General features: G+C 54.3%; 1 protein-coding gene across 2 annotated transcripts in view; it reads right to left on the bottom strand.

The window, feature by feature from the left end:
• Nucleotides 1-273: 273 nt before the first annotated feature.
• The window catches only part of RANGAP1 (Ran GTPase activating protein 1), a 32,151-nt gene continuing 5,127 nt past the window's right edge, over nt 274-27,297 (bottom strand). Inside the window, exons 1-16 of one of the 2 annotated variants that reach the window (XM_044677296.1) lie at nt 27,032-27,108; nt 24,423-24,568; nt 20,917-21,044; nt 18,741-18,800; nt 11,399-11,578; nt 9,583-9,717; nt 8,296-8,454; nt 7,859-7,972; nt 7,536-7,635; nt 7,313-7,397; nt 7,067-7,235; nt 6,424-6,537; nt 4,831-4,933; nt 3,913-4,001; nt 3,431-3,552; nt 274-1,914 (exon numbers count right to left, since the gene is read on the bottom strand). In XM_044677296.1, the coding sequence (XP_044533231.1) occupies nt 1,845-1,914; nt 3,431-3,552; nt 3,913-4,001; nt 4,831-4,933; nt 6,424-6,537; nt 7,067-7,235; nt 7,313-7,397; nt 7,536-7,635; nt 7,859-7,972; nt 8,296-8,454; nt 9,583-9,717; nt 11,399-11,578; nt 18,741-18,800; nt 20,917-21,044; nt 24,423-24,534 (1,740 nt within the window). In that variant the 5' untranslated portion in view covers nt 24,535-24,568; nt 27,032-27,108 and the 3' untranslated portion in view covers nt 274-1,844. Of the gene's footprint in view, nt 1,915-3,430; nt 3,553-3,912; nt 4,002-4,830; nt 4,934-6,423; nt 6,538-7,066; nt 7,236-7,312; nt 7,398-7,535; nt 7,636-7,858; nt 7,973-8,295; nt 8,455-9,582; nt 9,718-11,398; nt 11,579-18,740; nt 18,801-20,916; nt 21,045-24,422; nt 24,569-27,031; nt 27,109-27,297 lie in introns of those variants that run through there. The other variant, XM_044677297.1, reaches the window with a different exon arrangement.

Below are 27,297 nucleotides of genomic sequence, written 5' to 3'. Positions count from 1 at the left end.
CAGGAACCAACTTGGATCCCATTCAAGACAGGAGGGAAGGGTTGAAAAAACGCCCAAGGGAGGGAGGCAAGATTCCCCCAGGATGGCCAGGTGGGCCTGTCAAAGGGAGCCCAACAGGGATAAAGAAGCATTTGCCTCCTTAACACGGATGGGGAGGAGAGCTCTGGGGGGAGCCGTGCCGTGGAGGCCCAGGAGTCACTCCCCCCTGGTTCCAGGGGATGAGACTCTCATCGGCCGGCCCGCCCCCCAGCCCGAGGGATGAGGAGGCCAGGCTGCGACACATCACTTTATTCTGTCCGCTCCCCTAACCCCAGCCCAGGAAGGAGTCACTCACACATCAGGCACAGGCATGTAGATGAGAGCAGGCGTGCTGGGGGGCAAAAGGCACCCTGGAGGCGGCTCTGGTCCCCGCCTGCCCCGAAGCCCCAGAACCCCAAGGGCTGGCCTCCCTTTAGCAGCCAGAGAAGTGGGGACTGGCACCGGCACAGAGAGGAGGCTGAAGAAGCCGAGGGGCACCTGGCCATGGCTAGCCCCATTCTGAGTTACACCAAGCAAGGAGCAGGTTCAGCCCTCCCGCCCAGGCCGCAGGCCCTTTGCTTCAACAGGGTTCGGGGGGCATCGCCCTCCACATTCCCATGGCCTCTGGCTAAAAGAAGGGCCGCCCATGGGGCGGTCTGGAGGGGCCCCCTCCGTGCCCTCTCGTCGCACTGCAGCTGAAGCCAGCCGAGAGCCGGGACCTGCGCCCCAAAGGATGAGCTTACGCTAGGGTCAAGGGAAGGGCGGGCGGACCAGGGGCTTCATCCCCCACTCATCAGCGTTTTGGTCAGAAACCTCTTCTGTTCGTGAAGCGCGGCCTAGAGGCGGAGCAGCAGACTGAGGCCGAGGCCGGGCCCGAGCCCGAGAAGGCAAGAACAGGTCAGAGCCCAGGCCGGCCATCCTCGGAAGCCCCAGAAAACAGGCTGCTCCCTCTGCGGCCACTGGCCCATCACTACCGGCCTTTCACCAGCGGACCCTTCTCGGGCCTGGGTCTGAGGGAGGGCGCAGAGGAGTGACAAGGGCCATCTTTCCTTGCCCAAGAGAGGCGGGGGGAACGGGCCAGTCAGGAATCCTGCAAAGCCCCTCCTTATTCGGACCCCGAAGCCAAGTAGGCCAGACCACCTTGCTAGAGGGGCCGTGCTCAGGCCTTCGGCCAGGATCCAGACTGTCAGCCCCCTTCACCAAGCAGGTCCGAGGCCAGACGGAAGCTGCCCCAGGAGATTAGGCACATGAGGCTTGCCTAGCTCTTCTCCCCTGGGAGGGCACGAGCCCCCCCAAGAGGCCTGGGGTCACCGGGTCCGCCTCTAGCAAGCCACAAGTCCTAGGCCATACTCTGTGCCGGGGAGCTCTCCTTCCCAGTGACCCCCAGTGAATGGAAGCAGCCGGGGAGCCCCCAACACCAGCTAAGTCACGATGGGAGCATTGGCCAGGGGACATCCAGGCAGGCCAGCGTGAGGACGGGGAACAGAGTTTAATGAGGGGCCACTGTCCGATTCCATGAGCAAGCAGGCCAGCGGGATGGAAGCAAGGGTCTGAGGCTGGCTCCCGAGGCCGGCTGGCCAAAAAGGTGGATCCAGAACCCCCATCGACACTCGGGGCCCAGGGCCAGCAGGCAGGAGAGGCACTGGGGGAGAGGAGGACAAACACCAAAACGAGCCTCCCCTGGGTTTCCCAGGGCAGAAGGCAGGGGAAGGTCTTCAAGGGAAGTGATGGCGGACACACACACTCGTCTTCTGGGGCCTGGGCAGGGGCTCTCAGTTCATCAAAGTTCATTAGGGGACGGCGGCAGAGGCCCGGCCTCGCGTTGACTAGACATGGTGGAGAGTTTGCAGGAGGTTGTGGCGGGCAAAGGAGCAGGCCTCCAGGGCCCGATTGGGCCTGTAAGAGACGGGAAAGGGAAGGACTAAGGCCAGACCTAAAGGCAGCTGAGCCAGAGGACGGGGCTCCTGATTCTAAGGGCCACAAAAGGCTTTTGTCACCCCCACTTTACAGATGAGGAAATGCAAGTACCACGTGGCAAGGGTGTGGATGTGGAGGTGCCTCTCCATGGAAGTCAAAGAAAGGGGTACGAAATCCCGAGGTGCGAGCAGAAGGGAAGCCAGGAGGCCCAAAGGACTCGCAACAGCTAGGGACGAGCGCCCGTCTTGCTGGTCCAGTTCTGACTCCACGCCCTGCACTGGCCATGCCCAAGGGCCCACCCGGCTCTCTCCGAGGGGGCTGGCCCGAGATCCTCCACAGGGCTCACCCGCCCTGGCCTGACCTTTGCAGTCACTGTCCTCTCCCAGGAAAACTGGCCCAACAAGTCACAGCAGCCCAGGAATCCCAGCTGCTGAGTCATCCCCTGGGCCCCAGGGTGTCCCAAACCCTGTCCTGGGGCTCCTGTCCTCGGCTCCAGGCTCGGCCAACAAGTGGCTGCCGGATCTCGTCAGCTCTTCCCTCCCCAAAGCAGCAGCCTGGCCTGCCAGCGGCTCTGGCCTCGAGCCTCGCCGCTCAATACGTCTGTCCATTTGAGTGTCTTCCCAAACAGGGCACCCTGACGCCCCGCTTTGTCCGAGTGACCCTCCTCTGGCGGCCCCGTGTCTCCATCAAGCCCTTCATCCCTCCTTTCTTTCTTAACCTCTGGCCTGGCTTTTGGGGCAGCTTCTTCCCGCTCTGGCCTCACGGGCCCCTCCTCCAGGATCCCAAGGAAACCAATTCTATGGAGACGCAGCTATTAAACTATCTACCAAATGAGTTCAGGGAGCCCAGCATAAGAGCTCTTCATCTGGAGGAGCACCTTCAAACTCCTTAGCCTGGCATTCAAGGCTCTGCACCTCTCGCCTCATGGGATTCGTCCCTTGTGAAGAGGAGGGGACCGTCCTGACAAAAGCCATCCCTCCCTTTGGGCCTGCAGCACTGGTGGTGCTTCTCCTTGACTAAATGCAAACGGAGGGAGGGCTCTGTGGAGGGAGGCGAGTAGCCTAAGTGCAGGGAGGGGACCCCAGGGCGCACATACAAGTTGGCCCATTGCCCCAAACCTCATTTTCCTCATCTTTAAAATGGGGACAAACATCCTAGGCAGGCAACCTTCTCACCACCATCCTCAGGGCTCTACTTTGTAGTTCAATCCAACAAACACTTCCTACAGCCAGCACCCCGGGAAGGGAGTCATCCAGGAAGCCCCTCATCCCCCAAGCACAAGCAGGCAAGGCCCGGGGCTAGTCTGTTCCAGGGCACAGGGTGGTGGTGGGGGGGGGTTCCCAGTCTCTCTCCCCTGGGTGTGCCTCCAAGGTCAGGCTGGGTGTCAGATAGAGACTCTTGCCCCAGCCCTTCCTCCTCCTGGCCTCAGTCAGGGAGCCCCAGCACCGCCCCAACCTCCAGCTCCCCAAAAGGCCCAAGGGCAGCAGGGACTCACTTGGTCACAAAGGCCAGGAGCACGGGTGTCAGGGTCTTCGGGAAGTACTCCTGCTGGGCCATGTGGTTGAGAGCCATCAGGGGGCCGTAGAGATTGGGGATTGCCTTGATCTTGTCCTCACTCTGCAGGAAAGGTCACACAGATCAGGGCGCCCGAAACTATTGGTCTCACCACCTTTAGCCCTAGGAGGGCTGCTGCCAAGGCCTCTGAGCAATCTGCATGGGCACCTGAGGAAGGAAGGGCCTGACACGCCCCCTCCGACCCAGGGAGGCCTTTCCTTTCCCAACTTTCCATACTCCAGATCCCTCTGGGAGGGAAAGTCCTGCCAACCAACCCTGGAGGAGAGGGGAGGGTGCCGAGTGCCACTCCCCGAGCAACAGGTGGAGGCTCAAGAAGGGAAGGAGCCCGTCTCTAGGGCCTGGGCTGGAGAAGCAGCGGCTCAGAGCCACCCCACTGGGCCTTGCCTCTCCGCCCCTCCTTACCTTCAGCAGTCCCATGTGGATTAAGAGCCTAGTGATGAAGGCATTGGAGTTAAAGGTGGTTGAAGCAAAAGCTTTCTTCATCAGGGCATCTAGAGGAGATGGAAGGCATGCTGGGGGCTTGGCCAGGGGAGTTTGTTGCCCTGCTCAGGCCCCAAGAAGTCCCACGGCCCAGCCAGCACAGGGGGATCTTAGCCCCAAAAGGCTTTAGCAGTCCTGGGGCAGCTCAAAGAAGCTGGGGAGCAGGGGGCCCAAGAGCCACCCAGTTGAGGGGTGAGACATTGTGAAAAGAAAAGGGCAGAGAAGATGCTCCAGGGCCCCTGCATCCAGTAAAGCCCCCAGTTGCCATTCAATCCTCCAAGCTCATCTCCCCTATATAACCACTTGACATTTAAACCACAGTAGTCTCTTTTACACAGCAGGCTCTCCAGTTCTGAGGCTGGCAGATCCCACAGGGTCTGGCTCTTATCCACTCACAGAGGGTCTCTCCTGGTCCCAGAGGCCACACTCTCACTGCCTTTGCCTCCTCTTAAGGACCAGCTGTGGAACTAAGTAACTTCTGGGTGCCCAGCACCATGCCCTCAGGTCACACAAGACTACAGCCAGTTGTTTGCCTCATTTCTTCAACTCCGGAATGGAATCATGGAAAAGACCACAGGAGCAGAGGGCAGCCGAGACCAGGGCTCCAATTCTTGCTATCAAGTCCTCTGACCCAAGTCTCAACAGCCTCATCTAGACAATGGGTGTAAGAACCAATGCACTCCCCCCACATTATAGGGTTTTAGGCAAGGCCCCAAAACACCAAAGAGACGGGAGCTGTTCTATGCCCATGAGTGTGGCCTGAGCCATGCTAGGCCAGCTGGCCACTGCTAACCACCACGTGCCCACCTGCTATCAGACACTGCCTGCACCCATACTTACCCACTGCATCCTGAACAGCCGTTTTCACTGCCAGATCATCCTTGTACACAGAGGTGACTTTCAGGAAAGCTGAAACCACCTTTTCTGGGTCGGAAGTATCTGTCTAAAAGGGCAAGGGCCAGTCAGGGCTCTAGGCAAAGCCCAGAGGAAATTCCGCCCCTCTCCCTGGCCCCTGGCTTTGATGAAGTGCCAGACAGAGTTCCTTGGTTCTAAGGTGTGATAATTAGGTCTACACTGCCCATCTTTAGATTTAATCACCAAAGGTGAGAGCACCTCTCATTCTGGGAGGTCCTTAACCCACGTGGGCTAGAGTGGATGGCGAATCAGAATCAACAGACCGCCCCCTCAGCATCCTAAGAGAAGCATCTGTTGTGATTAGACACCCAAACTAGGGGAAGGCACAGGAAGTGATGCAAAACTGACCCCTCCTTTAAAAGGAGAAGGTCCTCAGTCAGCAAAGGTCTTTGGTGGAAGAGAGCATCTGGCATCTGGAGTGTTGGAATGCTGAGACCCTGGTGAGACTGCTTTAAATATCTTCTTTGAATTGTCACGTGGGTAAGTTAAGCTGACCCTCTCCTCTCTCTCCCCTCCCTCTCACACTCTCTTCTCCTCTTCTCCCTCTCACACTCTCTCTCTCTCTCTCTCTCTCTTTCTCTCTCTCTCTCTCTCTCTCCCGCCCCCTTCCAGCTCTCAGCTCTATGAGGAACTTACATGTATATGACTTTGAAGCAGGCACCCCTGAAGCCAACAAAATGGCTGAAATATCTGGGTGCCCTCTTGGCCAGGAGGGACATTTGTCTATCCTCCCTGAAGCTCCTGAGCACTGTGGCCCATCCTCACAGGTGCCGTCTGCTCCAAAGTGCTAGAGCCTGTGGAGTGGGACACCCCCACCCCAATGCTCACACTGGGAGTCACCTGGATGAGCATCTCATGTGTCTCTGAGTGACAGACACACCACCTGTGCCCCACTGTGTTGTGAGGAACCAGCCCACTGGGTGAAACCTTAAAGCAGGGAGCACTCTAGCTATAGGAGCGTGAGCACCCTGAGGACAGGATGGCGATACGAGCTGGAAGGGACCTTAGGGACCACATAAGCCACTCTGCTTTATTTTACAGATGAGGAAACTGAGGCTTTCCTCAAATGATTCAGGCTGCCCTGGACTTCCAACCCTCTGCTTTCTCTGAGGCACCAAGTCCACCTCAGGACCAAGGATGGCTTCTTTCCTCAGGGTTTCCAGTACAAAGAACAGGGGATGCCTATGGGTAGGAGCAGGCCCTCTCCCCAGTAAGACACCTCATGGACACCACAGCATTCTTATATACAGCTGGGCAGCACCCAGAATTGAGGCCACCCTCAATTTGTGGAGGTGTCCCCACTGGGCGGAAAAGCAAAGACAGGACCACTGAGCCTCCTGGAGGGAGGGGGGAACCCCCTTCACTGGGACAGTGGTTCGGTTTTGCCTTTTGTGGAAAATCAAATAAAAAATGGTCCTGACTTGATGGTTTCACCGTCTCCCTAATCTGGGCTCTTCTGTCAATTCCTGGGGCAGAGGGCATTCCCCACTCTTCCCCGAATCAGAGCTTCTCCATTACCTGCTGGGCTATCAACAAAGAGCTCTTGGGTCCAAGACGCAGCAGCTTTTCTGGAGATGGGAAGGCGAGGAATGTGGAGACGTCAGATGGAGAACACAACATAGAAGGAGGCTCCTAAAAACAAGTCACGATGGGCAGCTGTGGGTGGGGCAGGACCCCAGCCTGGCCTCAGACGAGCGTCCAGATCCCTCTAGCAGGGTAGGGCTCTCCCTGCTGGTTCTCCCTGGTGCCCAACATATAGAGCCTTCACCCCTCCTCCACCTGCCCCAACTACGCTTGGCTCTGACCATCATCTGCCCGGCAGTCTCATGTGGAGCACCCTGAAGACACCAATGTGTGTCCCACTAAACTTGGTGCTTCTGCACACCCCCTGCCCCCAACACAGTGTCTAAAGGACGTGTTTCTCATTTCTCTAGCTGTTCCAAGTGTCTTATCTTCCCAGCTGGCCCTCCATCTTCTTTTTCTCTTATCCTGGTGAGACTAAGGACACCCGGCTGGTAGGCCCTGGCTTCATAGGCCATTCCAAGCTTGGTGCAGCCTGAAAGCCCCAAGGAAATACCCTGACTCCAGCTATCTGTGCCACCTGGGCCAGCCCCCCAGCCCCCAGCCCCTTCCCCTCTCCCCCCGAATCCTGGAACTTTACCCCAACACGAGCATCCAGGATCTTCTTGGAGGGCGTGGTCATCTCTTCTCCTTGGCCTCGCTGAAGTTCCTCTTCTTCCTCCTCGTCCTCATCTTCCTCCTCCTCCTCTTCCTCCTCGTCCTCTTCTTCTTCCTCCTCCTCCTCCTCCTCCTCCTCCCCTTCATCATCACTGCAGAATGATGGCACATGAACCCTGGTCTGCCCTTCACCCACCCCGAGGGCTCCTCAGGCCCTGTCTCTCCCTACCTGAGCGAGACCAGCGTATGGACCATGTTGAAGCCTTCCAGGATCTCCTGGAGCTGCTCGCAGCCCTCTTCTCCCAAGGCATTTCCTAGGGCACAGGAAGGAAAGCAGGTTCCATGGTAAGGACTCGAGGAACCAAACTACACTGGACCCATGGCCAGAGAAGCAAACAGGTCCCATGGGATTAAGGAGAGGGGCCTCAGGGCGCTGAGGGGATGACCCGTACCATTGAGATCCAACTTTTCCAGGTCTGACTTGTCCTCAACGGCCTCCCCAATCGCCAGCGCGGCATCCCGTTTGATTTCGCAGAAGGACAAGTTCAGCTCCTGAGAGATACAGGGGAGGGTGCCGATGGCTGGACAGGCACCTCGAGATTCATGCTTCCCATCAGGTCAAGGCGATTCCCCCCAAACTGGACCAACAGTCACCCTAGTTCTGATTCTCCCATTGGGGGGAGGGAGGGAGGGAGAAGGCAGTGTTGGGCAATCCCCTGAAAACCAACGACAGATGCCCCTGGGCAGCAGGCCTGACCCGAGGAGAAGGACCCACCTTCAGTCTGTGCAGCCCCTTCTTCACTGCCTCAGCGATTGCCAGAGCCCCTCGGGAACGCACCAGGCAGTCCCCAAAGTTGATCACCTCCACCTGCCTCAGGGTCTTCAGGGTCTGTAGGCCAGACAGGACACAGCATGGGTACAAAGGGAAGCAAAGGGCATTCAGTGGCATCCCTCTTAGCCACAGCTCCAGAAGGCCGGAGCCACCTCTGGGACAAGCTGGGCAGCCTCTGGGCCTCGGTTTCCTCGCCCAGGATCCATCAAGGCTAACGGGGCTTCACCCTCGGGCCTCATCCAGGACTTGCCTAGCATGGGGCAAGTGCCAATGAGCACGTCGGCGTCACTGCGATCCGAGCCAATTCCCACCTATCTCTGTGGGAGAGAGGGCCCAGAGCACATCCCCAAGGCCCAGGCACGCACACCAGGCTCGCTCACCTTGGCCATGGCTATTGCCCCCTTCTCGGTGAAAGTATTATCATTCAGGTTGATGACTCTCAGCAGGGAGTTGACAGCAAAGGCCTGGGCAAGCGCTGTGACTCCTGGGTGGTTGATCCCGTTCTGCGGCATGTGGATTTCCTCCAAGGTCCCAATGATCTGCATGAGAGGAAGACACGATGACAGGGAGGGTCCTGGGGTGCAGGAACAGAGGGACCCGGGCTAGGGAAAACCCCATTTATGTGGAAATCTGAAATCCTGAACCTAAGTGCAGGAACATCTTGTTGTTGTTTTTTTTTTTTATCCTGGGACTCCATTCTAGGAGCATAGGGCCACAACCAGTAGGCAATGGGTCACTCAGGGTCACCCAGCTGGGAAGTGTCTGAGCCCAGATTTGAACCCAGGACCTTTCGTCTCCAGGCCTGGCTCTCAATCCACTGAGCTAGCCCAGCTGCCCCTACTTTAGGTTGCAGTTTCTTTAGCAGATGTAGTTTTTACAGGGTGGGGTTGCTAGCCCCACGCCCAACCCTCCTCCTTTTTCATCTGGGCTAGGGGTCCTTAGCCCAGGAGTGGTACATCTTGTTAGAGCTCCCAAAGTCAGGTGCTTTGGAAACAACAGAAGATTTGGTCAGGAGCCCTGGGCGTGGGCCTGGTCTGGAGCTGGAGGGCCTCAGGGTCATCCCTCACCCTGAGGCCCAGAGCTCCACCTCGCCCCCATGCCCATAACCCTGGGGCCTTTGCTGTGGGCACGTGTGATCAAGCAGTGGTGCCAGGGCTTCTGGCACTGTCTCTTGGCTCTGCTTCCCATCCTTGTGGCCTCTGGAGCCCGGTGCCTGGCTCGAGGTAGGTGATGCCATGAATGCTTGACTCATGTCCAACCCCTTCTTTTTACAGACTGTCATCAGGCTGCTAACTTCTAAGCCAGCCCTGTGACGGTCCTCCCCGCCCCTCCCCTCACATGCCTCATCTGTAAAATGGGACCAGAGCTACCAACAGGCAGTGGTGGGTGGCTCCTGGCCTACCCCATCTCCTCTCTGGTGGATGTACCCCACAGTGAGACCCTGTTTCGAGAGCTACGATTTTCCCTGCATCTGGGACGCCAGGCACTGGCTTCAAGTCTAAATGTGGCTCCTTTCAAGCCATGTGCTGTGTGCGAGTGAGTCTCTTCTGTTCTCTGATGATTCCCAGTGGATCTCACAGGACTTACTGGGCCTGGACTTTGGTGGTCCTGCCACCTGAGTCTGTCCTAGCACGAATCAAATGCACATCCATCCGCCCTTCACTCACCCCAAATGCTTCTGCCAGGGCAGTGGCGCCATCGTTCTCCAGACGGTTTCTGCCAGCCACAAATACCTTCAGGGCCAGCGGCTTACCCGTGGAGCTGGATTTCCGGTGGCATTCCATCAAAGCTGCTGCCAAGATCTAGGAGAAGAAATAGGTGTTCTGGGCCCATCTCTTCCAGCCTGGGAGAGGGTCCCCTGAGGATGAGACAGGCCCGCCTCCACCCTGACCATTGGTGTCTATCTCCCTATCTGTACCTGGTGCCAAGAAAAGAGTGACCTCAGATTGGAAGCCAGGAGGCTGTGGGGCGAGTTCTGATTCTGCATGTGCCACCCCCCCCCCCCCACCTCAGATTCCTCATGTGTACAACAAGGCAGCTGGACTTGAGACCACTGCGGGAGCCTCTAATTGGCTTCCATGCCTCGAGACCTTCAGTCCTGTCCAGGCCTTGACTTTCCCTGATAAGCTCAAGACTGTTACCTCTAGGAGCAAATCCAGAATCTTCTGAGGACCTCCCCTACCCCCAGTTCCTCATGCTCTCCTCCCTCCACACACTCTATCCCGCAGCTACTAGTGGGTGCTGGCCTGTTAGTCCTGGCACCAGACTCTACAGCAGGGGTTCCCAAACTTTTTTGGCCTACCGTCCCCTTTCCAGAAAACATTCCTTAGCGCCCGTCACATACTATCACCACCCCCAAATGCACCTGTGGCCATCACGGCCCCCCTGGATCACCGCAGCACCCACCAGTGATTTGGGAATACTCTACACCTTCCATCTCCTGGTCTTTGCTCTGGCTGTCTCCTCTGTCTTACCCCCTTCCTAGCTTCTTGGGCTTTCTTTAAGACTCAGCTCAAATACTGTCTTGGCAAGGGGCCTTCCCAGGTTCCCCCAGCTGCTCGTGCCTTCTCTCAGACTGCCTTCCATCTAGTCTACGTGCGCCCAGTTGACATGTTGCATTAAAAACGACCATTAGTGACTGCATTTTGCAAAGTTTCAAGCTCCATGGAAGTCACTTGATTTTGGAGATGGCACAAGTTGTCCGTCCCCCCGCTTAGTGTCTCTGGATCCCCTGCGCCTATAACAAACCAAGTGTCTTGATCCCCATTTCCTGTTTTTCCCAGCTCCCTACAAACTGTCTATCAATGTGAGAAACTAAGCCTTTGGGCCCGTGGCTGCTGAGAGCAAGCCTTGGTCTCGGGTTACTTTGCATCCATGCATGGCTTCCTAAATCCTTGTTGATAGAACTCCTCAGTTTCTTTAGTCCACTGTTAACTCCTGCCCCCATCTCAGACTCAGAGCCCCTTGAGGGCAGGGGCCCTGCAACATTCTAGGCTTGGCGTGTCCCCTGAATCTCTTCCTGGCTAGCCCTCGACCCTCTCTTCCTTCTCATTCCATTCCCAAATGGAGTTTAGCAGTAGCCAAGGAAAAGGATCTAGACTTGCCCCTTACACCATGTGCCCAGCACAGGTGCCACAGCAGACAGCCAGATTCTTAACATAGTTGGAGGGCTTGGCTTAGTGAACTGGTCTTAGGAGAATGGGGTAGAAGACTCAGAAGCAGCCCCACTAACCCACTCTCAGCTCTTTGGGGCTTCTAGCCTGTCCCACCAAGTATGGTGGTCCAGGGACCTCTATGGGCCACCCCTATTAACAGGGGGCCCTTGGCCCAGAGTGAGGAAGGATTACTTCCCGGGCATGAAATCCTCCCTCATCAAAGCCCAGAGGGGAGAATCCAGGCCCACACTCCTAATTCACATATAGACAAATGACAAACAGAACCAAGTTTGGATCCAGGCTCTGAGTTTTGGGGGAAATGACCTACCTTGCCACCACCAATGCCCAAGCCACAGTTGTTGAGTTTGAGCTCTTGCAAGGTGAAACAAGTCGAGCTCTTCAGTAGGGCCTCAAAGCCCCGCACACCATCAGGTCCAAAGGCATTGTCGCTCAGGTCCAGCTCCACCAACTGCGCTCCGGCTGTGATGAGGCCCTCCCCCAGGGAGATCTGGGAACACACAAGGGAATAGATCACAGCCCCTATTTCTGCTAAAGAGCCCCAAGGAGTGGTTAAAGGGGCCTCCACCAGCTCAAGGAGTCCTTGGTTTCTCCTCCCCCCTCTTCCTTTTACTGCTCCCACAGGTGGGGAGAGCAGGTCTGTCTGCCTGTGGCACAAATGGGGGCTATCTGTGTCCACTGCTGGCTCGCTTGCTTGGGGCCCTGAGGTCCATAAGCCTTGTCTCCTGCCTCTCTCATCCCCCTTTAGGGAGAGGCTGATTCTCAAGTTCACTGATTCACTCACATCCTAGCCTAGGTGGTAGGTGTTTAGTCACTGTGCAGTGATGCCACCACTGCTCGCCATGTGGCCATTTGCCTCTGACCTAGCAGCCCCCACTCAGATAAGGCTCTCCTACAGGGTAGTGGCCCCACAAAGGGTAGTCAAGTGAATAAACGACAGAATGGATTTGAGGAATAAGAAAGAGGGAGGAAGGAAAGATGATTCCCAGACCGGCTAGAAACTCTCAAGCCAGTTTTCACTCTCTTAACATCCCAGTACTTAAGACTGGGGAGGGGTCGTCAGGGAAAGCAGGGGAATTCCCGGAGCTAAACTTGGAGGGAAAATAAGGATTCTGACATGCGGAGATGAGGGCACTGTAGTCCTGGGAGCCAGAGATAGTTTGTCTAGAAAACAAAGAATACTGTGCAATAAGGCCTGGGGTGACAGAACTGAGAGAGGGCAATAGGGGCTGCTGAAGCTTTCTCAGCAGGGAGTGGGTCAAACTTGAAGGTTTGGTAGCCTGATCTACCCAAGGGACAGAACCAGTTTCCTCAAGCATTAGCTGGACAATAGACCCCGAGGTACAGTGAGGCCCTCTAGAGGACCATCTTCTACCCAAAAGCCCCCATGGCTGCCTAAGAATGCCCCGAGGGACGTACACAGCTCTGAGGACGATAAAGAGAGTGGGGGCCATTCAGAAATGTCCCAATCAGTGGAAAGCGGACTCCAAACACCTATAGCTAAGCTAACCCAAGCAGGCCAGATAAGGATCAACAAAGGGGTTGGTCCAAGGGCTGAACTCCAAAATCCATGGGTCTTTCTAGCTCTCTCTGGCCACATTTCCCTTCTCCTTCTGGGCAAAGGAGCGGGCTCTTTCAGCCTCCAACAGTAAAGGAAAGAGTGGAAAGAAGGAAGATGATTACGCTAAGTCAGGGGAGATATGACAAGGACCTCAATACTCAAGGGCACAAATACTGATTAGATGAAGAGGGTGGGGGCCACGGATGCTCCTGAGGTCATGAACCAGGGTGACAAGGATGATGGTAGCACCCTCAACAGGGAGGAGCACTGGGGGAAGGACGACGAGTTCCACTTCAGAGATGCTCCAGCAGAGATTCGAGGGGGCAGGAGGGGAATGAGAGCATAACAAAAGGTCCAAAGAGGAACAGCAAGTCTCTCAAGTCCTATTTAGACATCCTTCCCCCGCTAGCCCCTGCTGTCAGACTGGCCCGCCTGCTTGGCCTCCGGCTCTAGCCATCTCTGCTCTCTGCGCAGGGTCTCCTGAGCTTGGAGCTGACCCCCCACCCTCACCCCTTACTTCCATGCAGAAACCCTAGTTTCCCAAACTACAGCGGTACTCTGCTACACGAGCAGCCCCGAGCAGATGTCTGAATCCCGAGCTTCCGCCACCCTCCACCAGACAGCCTGCCCAAGTTACACAAGACTGTCTTGTCTAGTTCACAATCTGGCCAGGTGAGAATCGGTGGTGAATTGCTTTGGCTTTCTTCTTTATTTCTGTCTTTGTTATCAGTTTCTTGGGCAAATTTCTTCACCTTTAACCATGGGTCCTGACAATGGGGGAATTGAAGGAGTTGCTGCAGCACCAAAGGAGGTTCTGCAGGAACTTAGCGGGGAGTGAGATTAAGGAAATGTTGAAGATTTAGGAAAAAACTAAACAGTTCATTGAAAAGACCCGCCCAGAAAAAGCTGCAGCAGGTTGGGCGTTGGAGCCGTGTAAGGGCACTTGTTTCACACATTATCCAGATGTTCTGAAAGGGAGGAAGAAACAAACTTCCGTGGAAAGGTTTTTGCTGAAATGGCCTCAAAGTGAAATCGAGGCAAGTGTGGCACAGCAGCCAAAATTCAATGAAGAAATTCGGGTTAGTGATAAAGTGACGGATCAGAATTAAGGCGTAAGGTCAGTTTTGCATTTAAATGTAGCGCTACACATAGAGAGTAAGTTAGGTTAAGTGATGGCGCACGAAATGAAAACCTTCTCCACCAGCATCTTTGCCTGACCTTGAAGGTAAAGAATGTTGCATAAGCAAGTTCATTTCTTTCTGCTCTTTCTTACTATTTATAAATTATTTATTAATTATTTTTAAAGAGTGTCTTTTTGGGCCAGAACACATGAACTGCATATTTCCATTCACTGAAATGAGGAAATCGGATTTGACATGTGCAAATTGAGTTACGAGCTTTGGCATGGACCAAATGAAACTTGGGTGTCACGGCATCGCTGTATGCCAGTACGATGAAAGAATACTCACTCCAAATCACCAAGAACAAGAGAAAGGCAAAACCCACCCTGACGTCTGACATTTCGCTCCCAACCAGTCGAGCACTGGGGATGCAGCTATGAACTGTTCTAACCAAAGCTAGAACGCAGCTCCGTTGGTCCAGATCCCAAGGAGGCCAATGAAAGAGGAACCCCAGAGACAGGAAATTCTTTCTAGCAGCATTCTTTGTGGAAGCAAGAAACAGGCACACAGCTGATGCCCGCTGACTGGGGAAAGGGGAAGCAAACTGCGTTACGGGCATGCCATGGGATGGGGGGGGGTCCGAGGTCACATGATCAACAAGAGGAGAACCAGGCATTTCCTCAAATCCTGTGTCAAAAATTGAGATCACGTACCAGAAGAGAGAAAAAGCCATTTCAGTCTTCGTGGTCTAGGCCCAAGAATCCAAAGTTCACGAAGTACTAGTTAATTCCGTTGGCTCAGCACCCCCTCCCTCCCGGCCGGCCTACCACATTCCCAGCAGTAAGGGGGAACAAGCCACTGCGCAAGCTGACCTCAGCCCAGAGGACACCCCTTACCACCCTCTTTCCAGTTCCATGAAGCCAGGTGTGCTGCTGCACAGCTCTGAAGGAGACTGGGGGAGCTAAGGGAATGGCAAAGGGCTCAACATACATCTGGGCTTGAAATAAAGCTCTCCTGACCCCTCCTCAAAGGCTTCCAGAATGGCCAAAATTTGCCCAGGTTAGGAGAGCAGCAGCCTGACAGTGCCTGGCACCATGCTGGGTCAAGGAACTAAGGAATAGAGGGAATGGGACAGTACGCACGTGTGGGGCTGGGTGGCACTCCACAAAGGCTAAAGTAAAGAGCCTAAAGTCATTTGGAGCAGAGGCCAGGAATGACAGTATGGGAGGAGGCTGAGCCACTTTGAGATCCAAGCCTCAAGAAAACTCCCATCAGGGGGAAGAGAATGAGAAAGTGAGCAATCAGGGCAAGTGGGGGTGGGGAGAGAAATCGCCACAGAGCTCAGGAAGAAAAAAAAAATCTCAAATCTCATAAGCACAACATTAACAGGCCTCCTTGAAAGATTTAGCAGCTGATGAGGATCCTGAGAACATGGAACCACAACAAACTGTTCCTGAGTAGTTTAAAAGAGAAATGAGAACTGGGAGAGCAGACATCCTAGACAGAAGAGAGTAGTTCAAACTGCAGCAGCAAGTCCCAGCGAAGAAACCAGAGGAATGCAAATACCCCAAAGCGAAGGACAGCAAGCGGGGAAGAGAAGGAGAAAGCAGGCCCATTCTAAGAAGACAAGCAAAGCCTGGGGCTTGAAGCCAGAGAGAACTTTAAGGATGACGGTCTCTCAGGGGGACACAACAAATGGAAAGCTACACAAGATCGCCCAGAGCTTCTGTGGAACACCAAGAACCAAAGTGCTAACTAACTGGAAAACACCAGACTGACTCCAGAGAGGAAGCCAAAGGCTATAAACCTCAAGACATGCAGTGGTTCAATTTAACAAGGTTGCTGAGAAACTCTCTATTCTGCAAGCAGCCAGGACTAACACCCGACTGTTCTGAGCTCACCAGAAAATGCAGCAGGGAATGAATGGAAGTATGCAGCTCAGGGGGCAGTCCCAAGGGGCCCTACCCTGCAAATCTGGGCTTAGCCATGACGTTCTGCAGAACAGAGCGCTCTGAGGGCTGGGAACCAAGGAACGAGGGTATGACGTACCCAGAAAGGGAGGATGGGATGATAAAGCGAGGAGAGAAATGCTCAAAGACGAATGAAGAGGGAGGAGAGGAAGGAAGGGTTAAACGACAGAATCGAAGCAGAAAAGAAAAAAACAACTATGCCGAACTCCAAAGGGAACCTGCGGGAAGACTTCTACGAGAACACTGTATCCAGCAAGAGCAACATTAATAACGGTGATCCAGCGACTGATACAGTGATGCAGGACGAGCCAGAAGAACCCGTGATGGAAATGCTCTCTGTCCATCTCCAGAAAACTGCTGCAGCGCTTGGAGAAGAGCTTTTGTTTTCCACCTCATTTTTCTTACCCTGCCTTTGCAACATGGCCGACGGAGAAATGTTTTGCACGACTTCACGTGAAGAAGAGGATTCATCATATTGCTTGTCATCTCAAAAGGGAGGGCAGGGGAGGGGAGCCAGGTGGGAGAAAAACCCCACTAACATAATTTTTTTAAGAAAAAGAACTAGCAGGAATAGGATCACCTTAAGAAAGCTTAAACTAAAATACCTAGAGAGAAATAGTATTATGTTATTGAGAAAGAGAAACAGTTTATAGAGAATATATCTTGGAAAAAACCCTACTGTTTGAGACAAATGGAGGAAACTCAAGTTTAAATATGAATGGATTAACTAATCCAATAAAAAGAAAAAGAGCGAGAGCTTGTGGATATGAAGACAAAGCCCCACCTGCTACTTATGAGAAATACATTTTAAGAAACAAAGATGCACACAGAAGAAAACAATTTCCTCTTCCTCAAGCAAATCCCCCAAAGCAGACGTTGCCTTCACTGCTACCCAAAAAAAAACAACAAAAAAAGAACATTAAAAATAGATATAAACAAGAAAACTACCCCTGGTATTGAAAGGAGCCCTAGAAAACAAACCAGTATCAGTACTGTATAACCTATGCTCCAAATGCAACAGAGTATTATTGTCATGAAAGTGTCATCGGGAAGAAATCACGACCACGGTAAGAAGATGAATACAGAGAAGTATGAAAAGATGTCTCTGAACTGATATAAAAGTAGCGAGCAAACCAGGATGAAAACGGAGCCGAGAAGTGAGCGGCTGGCAAGGAAGGAGAGGCAGGGACACTACAGGATTCTTCCCAAGACTTTGACGGCGAAAGGGAGGAAGAGATGAGGAAGGAGTGCAGGAAGGGACGGGAGGTTCAAGTGAAGGTTTTACAAGGATGGTTGGGACCTGAGCATCCTCACAGGAAACAACAGGCAAGAGCTAGCAGAAAGGGTCATTCTGAAGGTGAAAGGGAGGAAATCGCCAATGGAGTGAGCTCTCGAAGGAAACAAAAAGGGGTAATTCATGGGCACAAGTAAACACGGCCATCCTAGGAAAGAGGAAGGCTCGTGGGCAAAGTGGGTTCTGGCCCAGCAGACAGTGACGGAAGGATTAGTAAAAAAGAAGGGCAGCAGTAACACCGTGTGAGGGCAGCCAAGGACATCGTTGGTCAGTAGGTCTTGGGCTCAAAGAGGCTTGTTAACCAAGACCCATTCCCAGTGAAATGCAATGAAAGCTTCTCTGAGGCTAGGTGAAGGTGAAAAAGGGGAAATGACCAACGTTAGAGGGGCTTCGAGGGATAAAAGGCACACTAGACCCATTCTAGAAAGTGGTCTGGAATTCTTGCCTTCAAGGTCCCTAAATTTGACCCAGAAATGCTGTGATTAGGCCTGCAAGCCAAAGAGAAGAGGAAAAGGCCCCACAGAGACAAAAGTGTTTATATTTTTGTTAAATTAAAGCAGTAGAAGCTGAAGGAGTGCCTGTCACCAGGGGAGTGGCTGACTGAGTTATGGTGTAACAATGTAATGAAGCATGGTTTTGGATGACGCAGAGTGACGAACCAAAAGAACAATTTCTACAGTAACTGGGACAACAAAATGACTTTACAAGACCTGAAGACTCTCATCAATGCAGAGACGGAGCCTGCTCCCCACCCCCTTCCGCAGAGCTGATGAGAAGGAGACCCACAGTACTGGGCACACTATCCTGTAAGCATGCTTCTAAGCTATTTCAACTTAAGAGCTTCAAAAGAAAGCTCAAAAGTTCAGGAGGATTCTTGGGATCCCTGTTCTTGGGAGAAGGGCTTTTTTCTTTTTTTGTCATTCAGTGATAGGGAGAGAGGTGGAAAGGAGAGAAAATAAATGCTCTTTACAAAAAAAATGAAGAAAACAAAACAAAAAGAAGCCCACAAAAGCCTGCTGACCCTGGCAGCTCCAAGCAGCACTCTGATTCTTTATTTTATTTTATTAACTTTTTCAAAACCCTTACCTTCTGTCTTAGAATCAATACCATATATTGTTCTCACAGCTAGGAAGTAAGTGTCAGAGGCCAGATTTGAACCCAGGACCCTCCCATCTCTAGGCCTGGCTCTCAATCCACTGAACCACCCAGCTGGCCTTGCCTCCTTTAAAGCAAAGTCTCTTACGGAAGCCTCTTTGCCCAGAACAGAGCATCTGGGCCAGCAAAGATCTACCTTTCCAGCCCTCCCAAGTGCTCCTCATTCTGTAACTGTGCATTTATTTGCTCCTGGCTTTCTCACTGCCTTCAAGGGACGCCCCCTGGCGTCATTCCCATTCCCATTAAGGTCATTCCCATCACAAGCACCACCTCCACCCTCAGAGGGCTTGGCCTGGCCCAGTCCCCCTCCTTCCTTCCCTTCTCCCCACCCTAGGATTAAGGATCAAGCAGGTGAAGAGGTCTGGGTTCCATCTTTGCCTTAGGAAATGTTTACCCAATTGCCTACCCACCTCAGGCATCTCTGCCCAACCCTCAGGCCTAGTGGCTCCCCACCGCTCCCACCCAGCCACCCAAAGCTCCCTGGAATAGCTCAGGGAAGGAAGAGCTCCTGAGTAGAATATGGCAGTCATGCTGTTGGCTTCTTCACTCACCAGGGCTGGAGGGATCTCCGACCTCAGCCTCCCGGTGAACATGTCGCTCCAGTGACATCGCTTAGGAAGGAGGGAGAGGAAAAGCACAGAAAAATGGGTAAGTGTGCTGGGATGACTGAGAAACTCAAGCTCCCGCTCTCCTAACCCCCTACTAGGGATACAAAGTGTGAGAGCTGGAGGAAGCTCAGAGCCCTTCATCGGGCCCTTGTATGCCTTGCTCCAGGTCCTAACAGCCTGGTCTCTCTGCCTCCAGCTCCCAAGAGCAGCACAGAGAGGGACATGTTACTTGGCTGCTCACACAGAGATAGCCCACAGCTACTTGGGGGATGAGAGAGCTGCCTGCCCCAAGACTGCTCCTGGCATCCAAAACAGGTGCCAGTCTCCTTTGTACTCAGGTTCATGCCAAGAACATTCTGTATCTGGGTTCTGGCCTCCCATTACACGAATCCACTGGCAACACTATCCAGAAAGGCAGACATGATGGAGAGAGGGATGGGGGACCTCCAAACTAAGCCAAGAAAAGGCTTAGGTGGAGTAACAGGGTGACAATTGGCCTCCATCCCCCTCACTCCCAATCTCCCTCAGAGGAGGAGGAAATAAAGATCCGTGTGCCTAGTTAACTACAGAGGGCACAGAACTAGCCTCCAAAGAGTCTCCAAAAGGGCCGGGGCAGCCTCCATGTGGCAGCTGGAGGACCACTGCCATGTCAGGGTTATGGCAAGAGGCCCTTTCCAGCTCAAAAGGTCAGCAATTCCTGTTGGGACTCCTCTGGCAAAGTCCCTCTTTCCATATACTTTATTATGTGAATCAGAGTTTGGGGCCAGGCCACTGCTCCTCACCCAGGCCATTTCACTGTGGGCCAGCTGCTGCCGAATGTTCCCTCGCCCACCTTCTCCTCAGAACACAACTCCCTTCCCATGACCCCTCTCTCCTCTAGGCTCGGGGAGGACAGGTCTGTCATTCTCTCATCTTGGGAGTCTCCAGTGTCTGGCATGGAGCCAGCCCAGGGGAAGTGACTGATCCAAGCTCTTTTACTCCTTTATTGCTCACTCACTCATTCCCAGGAATAGGAACTGCTCTCCTATGATTTCACTGCTGCAGGGAACTCCCCAAACAGGCTGGCACCTTTTCTTCTATTTCTAATCTTAGGATCCTGCTCTACTCTGAGCCCCAGGGAGATGAGAGATGCCCAAGTCCCTTTGGTTCAGAGTGCCCCGAGGCCTTCTTCATTCCTAAGCCCACCCACTTTCTGGGGGACCAGCTGGCCTCCCCCCACTCTCTGCTCTGCTGCTCATTCCCTGTGTGACCCTGGGCAAATCACTTCTCTTCCTGCTCTACAAACAGGGAGCATGATGACCTCCTGAGGTCCTATCCAGGTCCAGATCATTTGCTCTAAACATTTCTTCCCTGGAAAGTACAAGAATAGACTGTGGTGGGGGCAGGTAGGTCCTGGTGTGTTCCCATGAGGGCATGGGGGCTGTCCCACTCCCTTGTTCTCCCAGGTAGGCTGGGGCCAGGTCAGAGGAGGAAAGCTATTCATTCACCAGCCTTGCCACTCTTTTTTCAGAACAGAAACCGCAATAGGCACAGAACACCCCGGTGGGACAACCACATTATGCCATTTTGCAGAGGTACTTCCCAAAGAACAGATAGTTCCAGCCAGAAGGGAATAAAACAGACCAAGAACACAGGCACCAATATTTTCTTGACTACGACCTCGGGTCTGGGCACCGCTGGCTGGCTTCCTTCAAAGGCTCTAGCTGAGTCTTCCCTGGGGCAGAGGAGCCTGCATACTGGTCCCTCCTTGACCCCAAGTGTTCCCTATCCTGGGAGGCAGGGGAGAGGAGCACCGTTTCAGGTCTTGCCCTCCATGGCCCAGACGTGGCATTTGCTCCTGGCTCTCAGTACAAGGAAGCTGCCAAAGTAGTAGCAGTATGGGAAGGGGGTAAAGGAATGAGTGGAAGAGCGTGTGCGGGCCATCAGGCTGGCCCTTGTTCTCAAGGAGCTCACACTCTAATGGGGGAAGACTACATGGGGCACATGGAAAGACTCGGGGATCCCAAAGGGAATGATGCCAAGGCCCAGGAGCCCCCAGGATGCTCTGACAGGTCAGATGAAGATGCCCAGGGGCTGGAGGGCCTGGAGGCAAGGCCCCAGTGGGCTCCGACACACTTACCTTCAGCTCCGATTTCTTCTCCAGGGCCTTGGCAATGACTTTGGCTGCCTCCACACCCACCGTGTTGCCTTCAAAGCGCAGAGCCTCCAGGCCATCGAATGCCTCGATTTCTTTTATCACCTCCTGAGCTGCAGGGATGCAAGAAAGAAGCCCCCCTGTCAGAAGATCCTCAACTCCAGGGGCCAATGAGGAAGCTGGGGGTCAATGAAGGGTTAGTGAGCTAATGTTTGAGAGTGCCTTCTCCTCAGGCATCCATCCACCTCAAAGGGAGGAAGGCACTTGGTGACCCTGGGAGCCCAACCCAAAATTTCGGCCATCCTACTTCCTTGGTCCTGAGGACTGAGCCCGGCTCCCCAGAGCTTTTGCTCCAGGCTACAGCAGCCTCAGCCAGGCTGTGATGGGTCAGCCACACACGAGCCTCAGGGAGACAGGTGCCCGAGGACCACAGGCCTGGGAACATCAATGGTCACCACAGGCCTGGGAACATCAATGGTCGGCAGCCCCCAAAGCACTCTCTTCCTTCGTGATCATTCACATCATGGGAGGTCCAAGCTGAACGGCCTCAGGATAAAATGTCAAGCCTTGGGGCCAGGCCGGCCGGCCATTGAGTCCAACCCTTTACATTAGACTTGAGGGCCCTGAAGGGAGAGGCGAAGCTCACACCGCTGAGAAGGGAATCCTCCAGGACCGCAGCCAGGGCAGCTCTTCCCCCACAGGGAGCAATCGATCCATCACTAAGATTCAAAACCAAAAAGGGAGCCCTCCCCGCCTTCTGTGAACTCATGGCTGATCGCTGACCATGGCCAAGGATGGCGCTCCCTTCACCCACAGAGGGCAGAACGGGCCTTAAGCAGATCCACTACTTCACTGTGCTTCTCCCCATGAATATGAGGAAGGACAGCATTGCATCCATTTTACAGATACAGGAAACCATTCCATGCCTTGCTCTGTAATTTTCCCCAGTCCCAGAATCCAGACTGGCCCCTGATACTTGTGGTGGTACCAGTTGCCCAGTTTTTCTCCTTGAAAGGGCAAGCACTGTCTGAAGACCACAGCTGCTGCCCATCAAGCAGAACTTCTGGAGGGAACCGCAGGTGCCAGCCCCCCAAGCCAGGGCCAAGACAAGATGTCCTTTCCTGGTCCTTTCAGTCAGTCCAAGATTGTGCCTGGGACCAGAGACCCAGATCTGCCTGCCTATGTCAGTGCCTCTATGACCCAGAAATTCCTTTTCTCTTCAGGTTGACTTGGGGTTACAAGCTTCCCCGATCCTGGGTGTACCATGGGGAGAAGCTGCATTTTATTAGTCCTAAGGCAACCACGAGCAAGCTTCAGAGAACCACAGGGGCCCAATGATGCAGGGCTCTGGGACTGCACAGGCCAGCAAAGCCAAGCTGTTCAGTTGTGAGCCGTGCCACTGAGAAGCTCCGTGACTTATCCAAGGTCCTAAAGAGAGCGTCCAAGTTCCAGCCATCTGCATTCTGCTAGTCAGATCCCAGGCCAAATGGCCTCCTGCCTCACAACTGCCGCCTGTGAACCTTCAGAGAAGGATGGCCTGGAGCTCTGCTCCAGAGCTGTGGGAATTCCCAAGGGAGAAATTCTCTCCCCTGATGGAAACTGGCACCTCCTCAAGAATACATCACTCCAGGGACTCTGGGGCCCTGAGATGTTAGCAGAGTTTCCACCAGGACACAGCAAGACTGGAGCCTAGGCCTCTGGTCTCCTTCGGAAGAATCTACCCTGATGCCACTGCTACCATTCAGCCTTCTCAGCGGCTCCCAAAGGCCTTCTCCACTGTTCCCAGTGTTGAGGTTTCAGATTCAGAGGCTGGCTATACTGGTGACATTTGAAGATTTATGAAAGGTCTTCCTCATAGAAGCCCCCTAGCAGGGGGCCTGGAAATGTCCAACTGTGGCTTTCTAGGGCCCAACACGGACACGATGTCTAAAGGCCTGGGTGGGAATCCTGCCCTGCCACAGATGCAATCTGTGTGACTGTCAACAAGTCCTTAAACTCTCTGAGGCCCACTGGGGAGAAAGGAAGATCATTAGGCCTTCATTCCAGGCTGCTGGGAGGAAAAGCACTCATGAGCTTTGGACACAAATGAGCTAACAGCAGCAAGAGCTGAGGACTTGGGCCTAGAAGGCACCAAGCTAGGGACCTTGAGCCAAATCCTGGCTGACCCCAGGGCAATCACCAAAGCGCTCTGGACCTCAGACTCTTCAGAAACGGGATGAGGGGATTCACTGAGGAGCCCTCCAGGTCTTAATCGATGGCTCTGGGATCTGGATCCCCCTCCCCTCCTCAGTTTTTCTTTTTTGTTTTTATGTCCCTCCAGCCCTTCCCCCACCCACTGAGGTGGCAAGAAACATGGCCACTTCCTACACGGCACCTTTTCAGAGGAAGGTGAGGAGGTAGCCAGTTAGGTGGCGTCTGGATTTCAACACAGGTTCTCTGTTGAATAAATAAGTAAATAAACGTGGAACTGGCCTTGGCACAGGGAACAGCCACCCTGACAGGTTCTTGGTTTCAGCGCCATTGCTTTCCTGGGTCAATAGTGACCCCCACCCCCACCCCCAGCTGGAGTAATTAATTGCCCTGGCATACCGGAGAAGGGTGAGGAGGGCAGGAATGCCAGGATCCAGCATACTGCTATTCCCACTGGGGGAAGACCCAGTCACGTACTCTGCCCCAAGTTCGCAAAGCCACCTAGGCAGGCCTTGTGGGCAAGTCCAAACCTGCTCCCCTGGCAAATAAGTATGGTATGGAGGCTGGGGAACTCCCCGCCTGCTTCAGCTCTGCCAGCCAATCCCTAGAAGCCATGCTGGGCCAGAAAGGCTGCTTCCCAGGGCATAAGCACCATGCAGCTTGTGGCAGTGCCCATTACAAGAGGCCCTGCTTCTCTCTGGGCTGAGACTGTTGGCAGACACCCAGGAAGAACAGGGGTTTGGTGGGGTGGAAAGATGTCCCCAAGGTGGGGAAGAGGGAGGGCCCAACCCTTCAGCGGGTGCTGGAGCCCAAAAAAGCCAATTCTAGACAATGTCTGCTTCCTAGTTCCTCTCTGCAAAGTGCCCCTTTGCTAAGAGGGATGGGGAACCCAAGGAAGCCAGTTCCAGGCTACCCCATAGTTCTTTTTTAAAAAGAATTCTTTAAAAGAACTCTCCCAATCAGCACTAAGTATTGGTTTCAAGGCAGAAGAGCATTAAGGGTTAGGCAGTGGGGGTTAAGTGACTTGTCCAGGGTCACCCAGCTAGTCAGTGTCTAAGGCCACATTTGAACCCAGGACTTCCCACCTCCAAGCCTGGCTTTCTATTCACTGAGCCACCTCACTGCCCCACTAAGACAAAAGAGTGGCAAGGGCTAGACAACTGGGGTTAAGTGACTTGCCCAGGGTCACACAGCTAGAAAACTTCTAATGTCATTAGGCTCCACCTAATTCCGAGCTCTTCTCCCAAGACCCCATCTAGGCTGAGAGGGTAGAACAACTGGGTGGGTGACGAGGGTCTCACCATCTTCTGCTGTGTTGAGTTTGAGACTTTTGCCTTTGAAGCTGAGCTGTCCTCCGCCCACTTGGGTTCTGGCCAAGCTTTCGGCGAGCCTGGCGATATCCTCAGATGCCATGGTTGCTGCTGCTTTGTGGAGCTTCCTCCCCAGGCTGTGGAGAAAGGCATCAACCATCATGAGAGTCAGCCCACTTGGATGGTATTTCCCATTCCACAAAATGCCCTCCCCGCAATACCTCAGTGAAGTATACCGGGCATCACTAGTCCCACTGACTCAACAGAGAAAAGGATGTTCAGAGAAACTGCCCTGCTTGCCTAAGGTCACAGCTAATAAATAGCAAAGTCCGTCTTAAATGCCAGATTTGGTGGCTTCAACACCAAGGCCTTAACTTTCTTTTTCCCAAAGCAGAGAGAGGCTGCAGGGTGTTAAACATGACAGACACATGCTCCCCCTAAAGCAACACACACTTAATGAGCACCTACTGTGTAGAGCTCAGTCCTGGGGAGAAACACCAGAGCTGAAGAAGCCTTTGCTAGTTAAAGGGCTAAGACACCATCATGATATGGGACAGTTATGCCACTTCGAGATTGACTTGGGAGCTGGGCAGGCCAGAGAATGGGGAAGGCTTCCTGAAAGAGGGAGTGTTTTAGGGCTTCACAGGATGGAGAAGGGTAGTGCTGTTAGAGAGGATTCAGAGTCAAAGGGACTTTGGAGACCATCTAGTCCAACCCCCTCCTCTCACTGAACAACAGAATGGAGGCCCCAAAGGTGAAGTCACTTGCCCAAGGTCATAAAGTAGCAAGGAGCTGAGGTGGGATCCCCAACAGGTCCCCATGTGCAGGTCAGCTCAGGCCAAAGGATGGTCTGTCTGCTGGGGTGAGCCGTCGGCATCATCACTTCCAGATGTGAGCGTCCAACTCCTACTCTCCGTGAGAACTGATCTGACTGTGCTCAAATTACAGTTTTCTCCATAGGCTGAACTCTAGGCAAAGTGGCATCACATCCGGCCCGAGACGCCGGGCAGGCACAGGGTGGGCAGAAGAGATGCCACTCTCACTGCTACCTCTGGGGCTCTGCCCTTTTCTCTCTGCTGCCCCTGACTCTCTTGGCTGGGCCCCAAACAGACAGAACCGCAGGATTTCCTTCATTTCCCAGCCAGAACTTTATGACACAGTGGAGGCTGGTGTCAGTGGGGGGTGAAGATCCAGGAGAAGAGGGTACACAGGACCAATGACTGACTGTTCCGGGCCAGCTCTCCTACTCCCTTCCCCCAAGCAGGGCTAAATGGTTAATACCATCCATCCAAGGGGGAAACCCAATGCCTTTGTTGGCTTGCCTGATGGTGGCAAGGGAGAAAAGGAGGTGTCACCTAGAGCCTGCAGGCGGCCATCCCCATGGAGGGCTAAAGGCAGGAAGCAGGGACAGCAGGAGGCAGCAGGCAGACCCTACATCACAAAAGCCAACATCACAATAGGCTGGCCCCACTCATGGAACAAAGCCCTCCAGAAAGAACCAGTTCTCCAAGACTAGGGCCCAGACCTGGCCAGGAAGGCTGAGGCACACAGCCCAGTGAAAGGACAGCTAGCTGTCTTGGGGTCCCACCTTTTCTAGGAGCCACAAACAGGAGGTTGGAGTTTTTGAAAGGACATGTCTACCCTAAGGCAAGGGGAGGGCAGTCAAGTTAGGAGAATGTTGGATTCCAAAGGAGAACACCCCAACAACCTTACAAGCACCCTCTCTCCCGCCCCTCAACTGAACCAATCAGCAGCAGTCACGTGTCTCACTGGAATCCAAGAAAACTCTCTTGTTGTCATAGAGGAAACTGGATTTGGGTTCAAATACCAAGATGGCACTGAGCATGGGGCCAGAAGGCCTCCCCCAGGGCCTGCTCAGCTCCTGATCACAGCTGGGACACTAGACTGCGGCTCTGGCCCCATCCAGCTTCATGCCCAAGGGACCAGCTTATACCTAACAGCCTGTGCTCTCACCCTCAGAGAAGGGCACCCGAGGCTCCTTCCTGCCTGGCTATGGAGAAAGCGTGGGGCCACCCCTCCAGCGCTGCCCAAAGTCATCTTGGAGCTTCACCACCCCCCCCACGCTACTGTGCCAGGCCTTGAGGAATCTCCCCCGACACCCTAGGAGCCCTTGGAAGGCAGCGACTGTGTCGGGTGCACTTAATGAGCACACCTCTGGGGTGAGAGCAGCTCCCCCAGGTCCCCCATCACCACACCCCCGGTTCTGACTCAACCAAGCAATCATGGCCAGGCCTGTGGGGGGGTGCGGGGGGTGTTCTGGTAAACAGGCCGATCCTAGCACCAGAGGAGCTCCAGACTAAAGTGTCCTCCGACGCTGGAAGGCACGGGCAGCACAGGGGCAAGCTGCTCCCCAGGCGGCTCAGGAACGTGGCTCTCGGGGGCGCCACTGACGTCTGGGGGGGAGGGGGCTGAGAGCCCCCGATCCTGCCTCAGTCTCCCCGGCTCGGGGTTCTGTCCAGGAGGAGTCCCTAGCCGAGGGGGGAGGGGAGACCCAAAGCCTTGGCCCCGCCCCCCCACCCCCCCAACGACAGTCCAACCACCCCTAGGGCCCGGCCCTCTCCGCTTCCCGGCTTACTTACGGACGCGCAGGCTACGGGTGCCTCGTGCGGTGGTGGCTGCGGCGGGTCTCGGAGCTCGCGCTCGCAGCCCTCCGGCGCACGCGCACAGCTTCTCCCAGGAGAAAGGGGGGGGTGAGAGGGTGAAGGGAAGGGGGGGAGAAGGGTTCGCGCGCGCGCGGGCGGGAGGGAGGAAGAGAGGGAGGGAGCGAGAAGCGCGAGGGAGGAGGAGGAGGAGAAGGAGGAGGCGGATGCGGCGGCAGCGGCGGTAGCGGAGGCGGCGGTGGCGG

Source organism: Gracilinanus agilis, chromosome 5 (assembly GCF_016433145.1).
Source record: "Gracilinanus agilis isolate LMUSP501 chromosome 5, AgileGrace, whole genome shotgun sequence".
Taxonomy (NCBI): domain Eukaryota; kingdom Metazoa; phylum Chordata; class Mammalia; order Didelphimorphia; family Didelphidae; genus Gracilinanus; species Gracilinanus agilis.
Note: the sequence above shows the minus strand (reverse complement) of the source record. Positions and strands in the feature narration are given on the sequence as shown.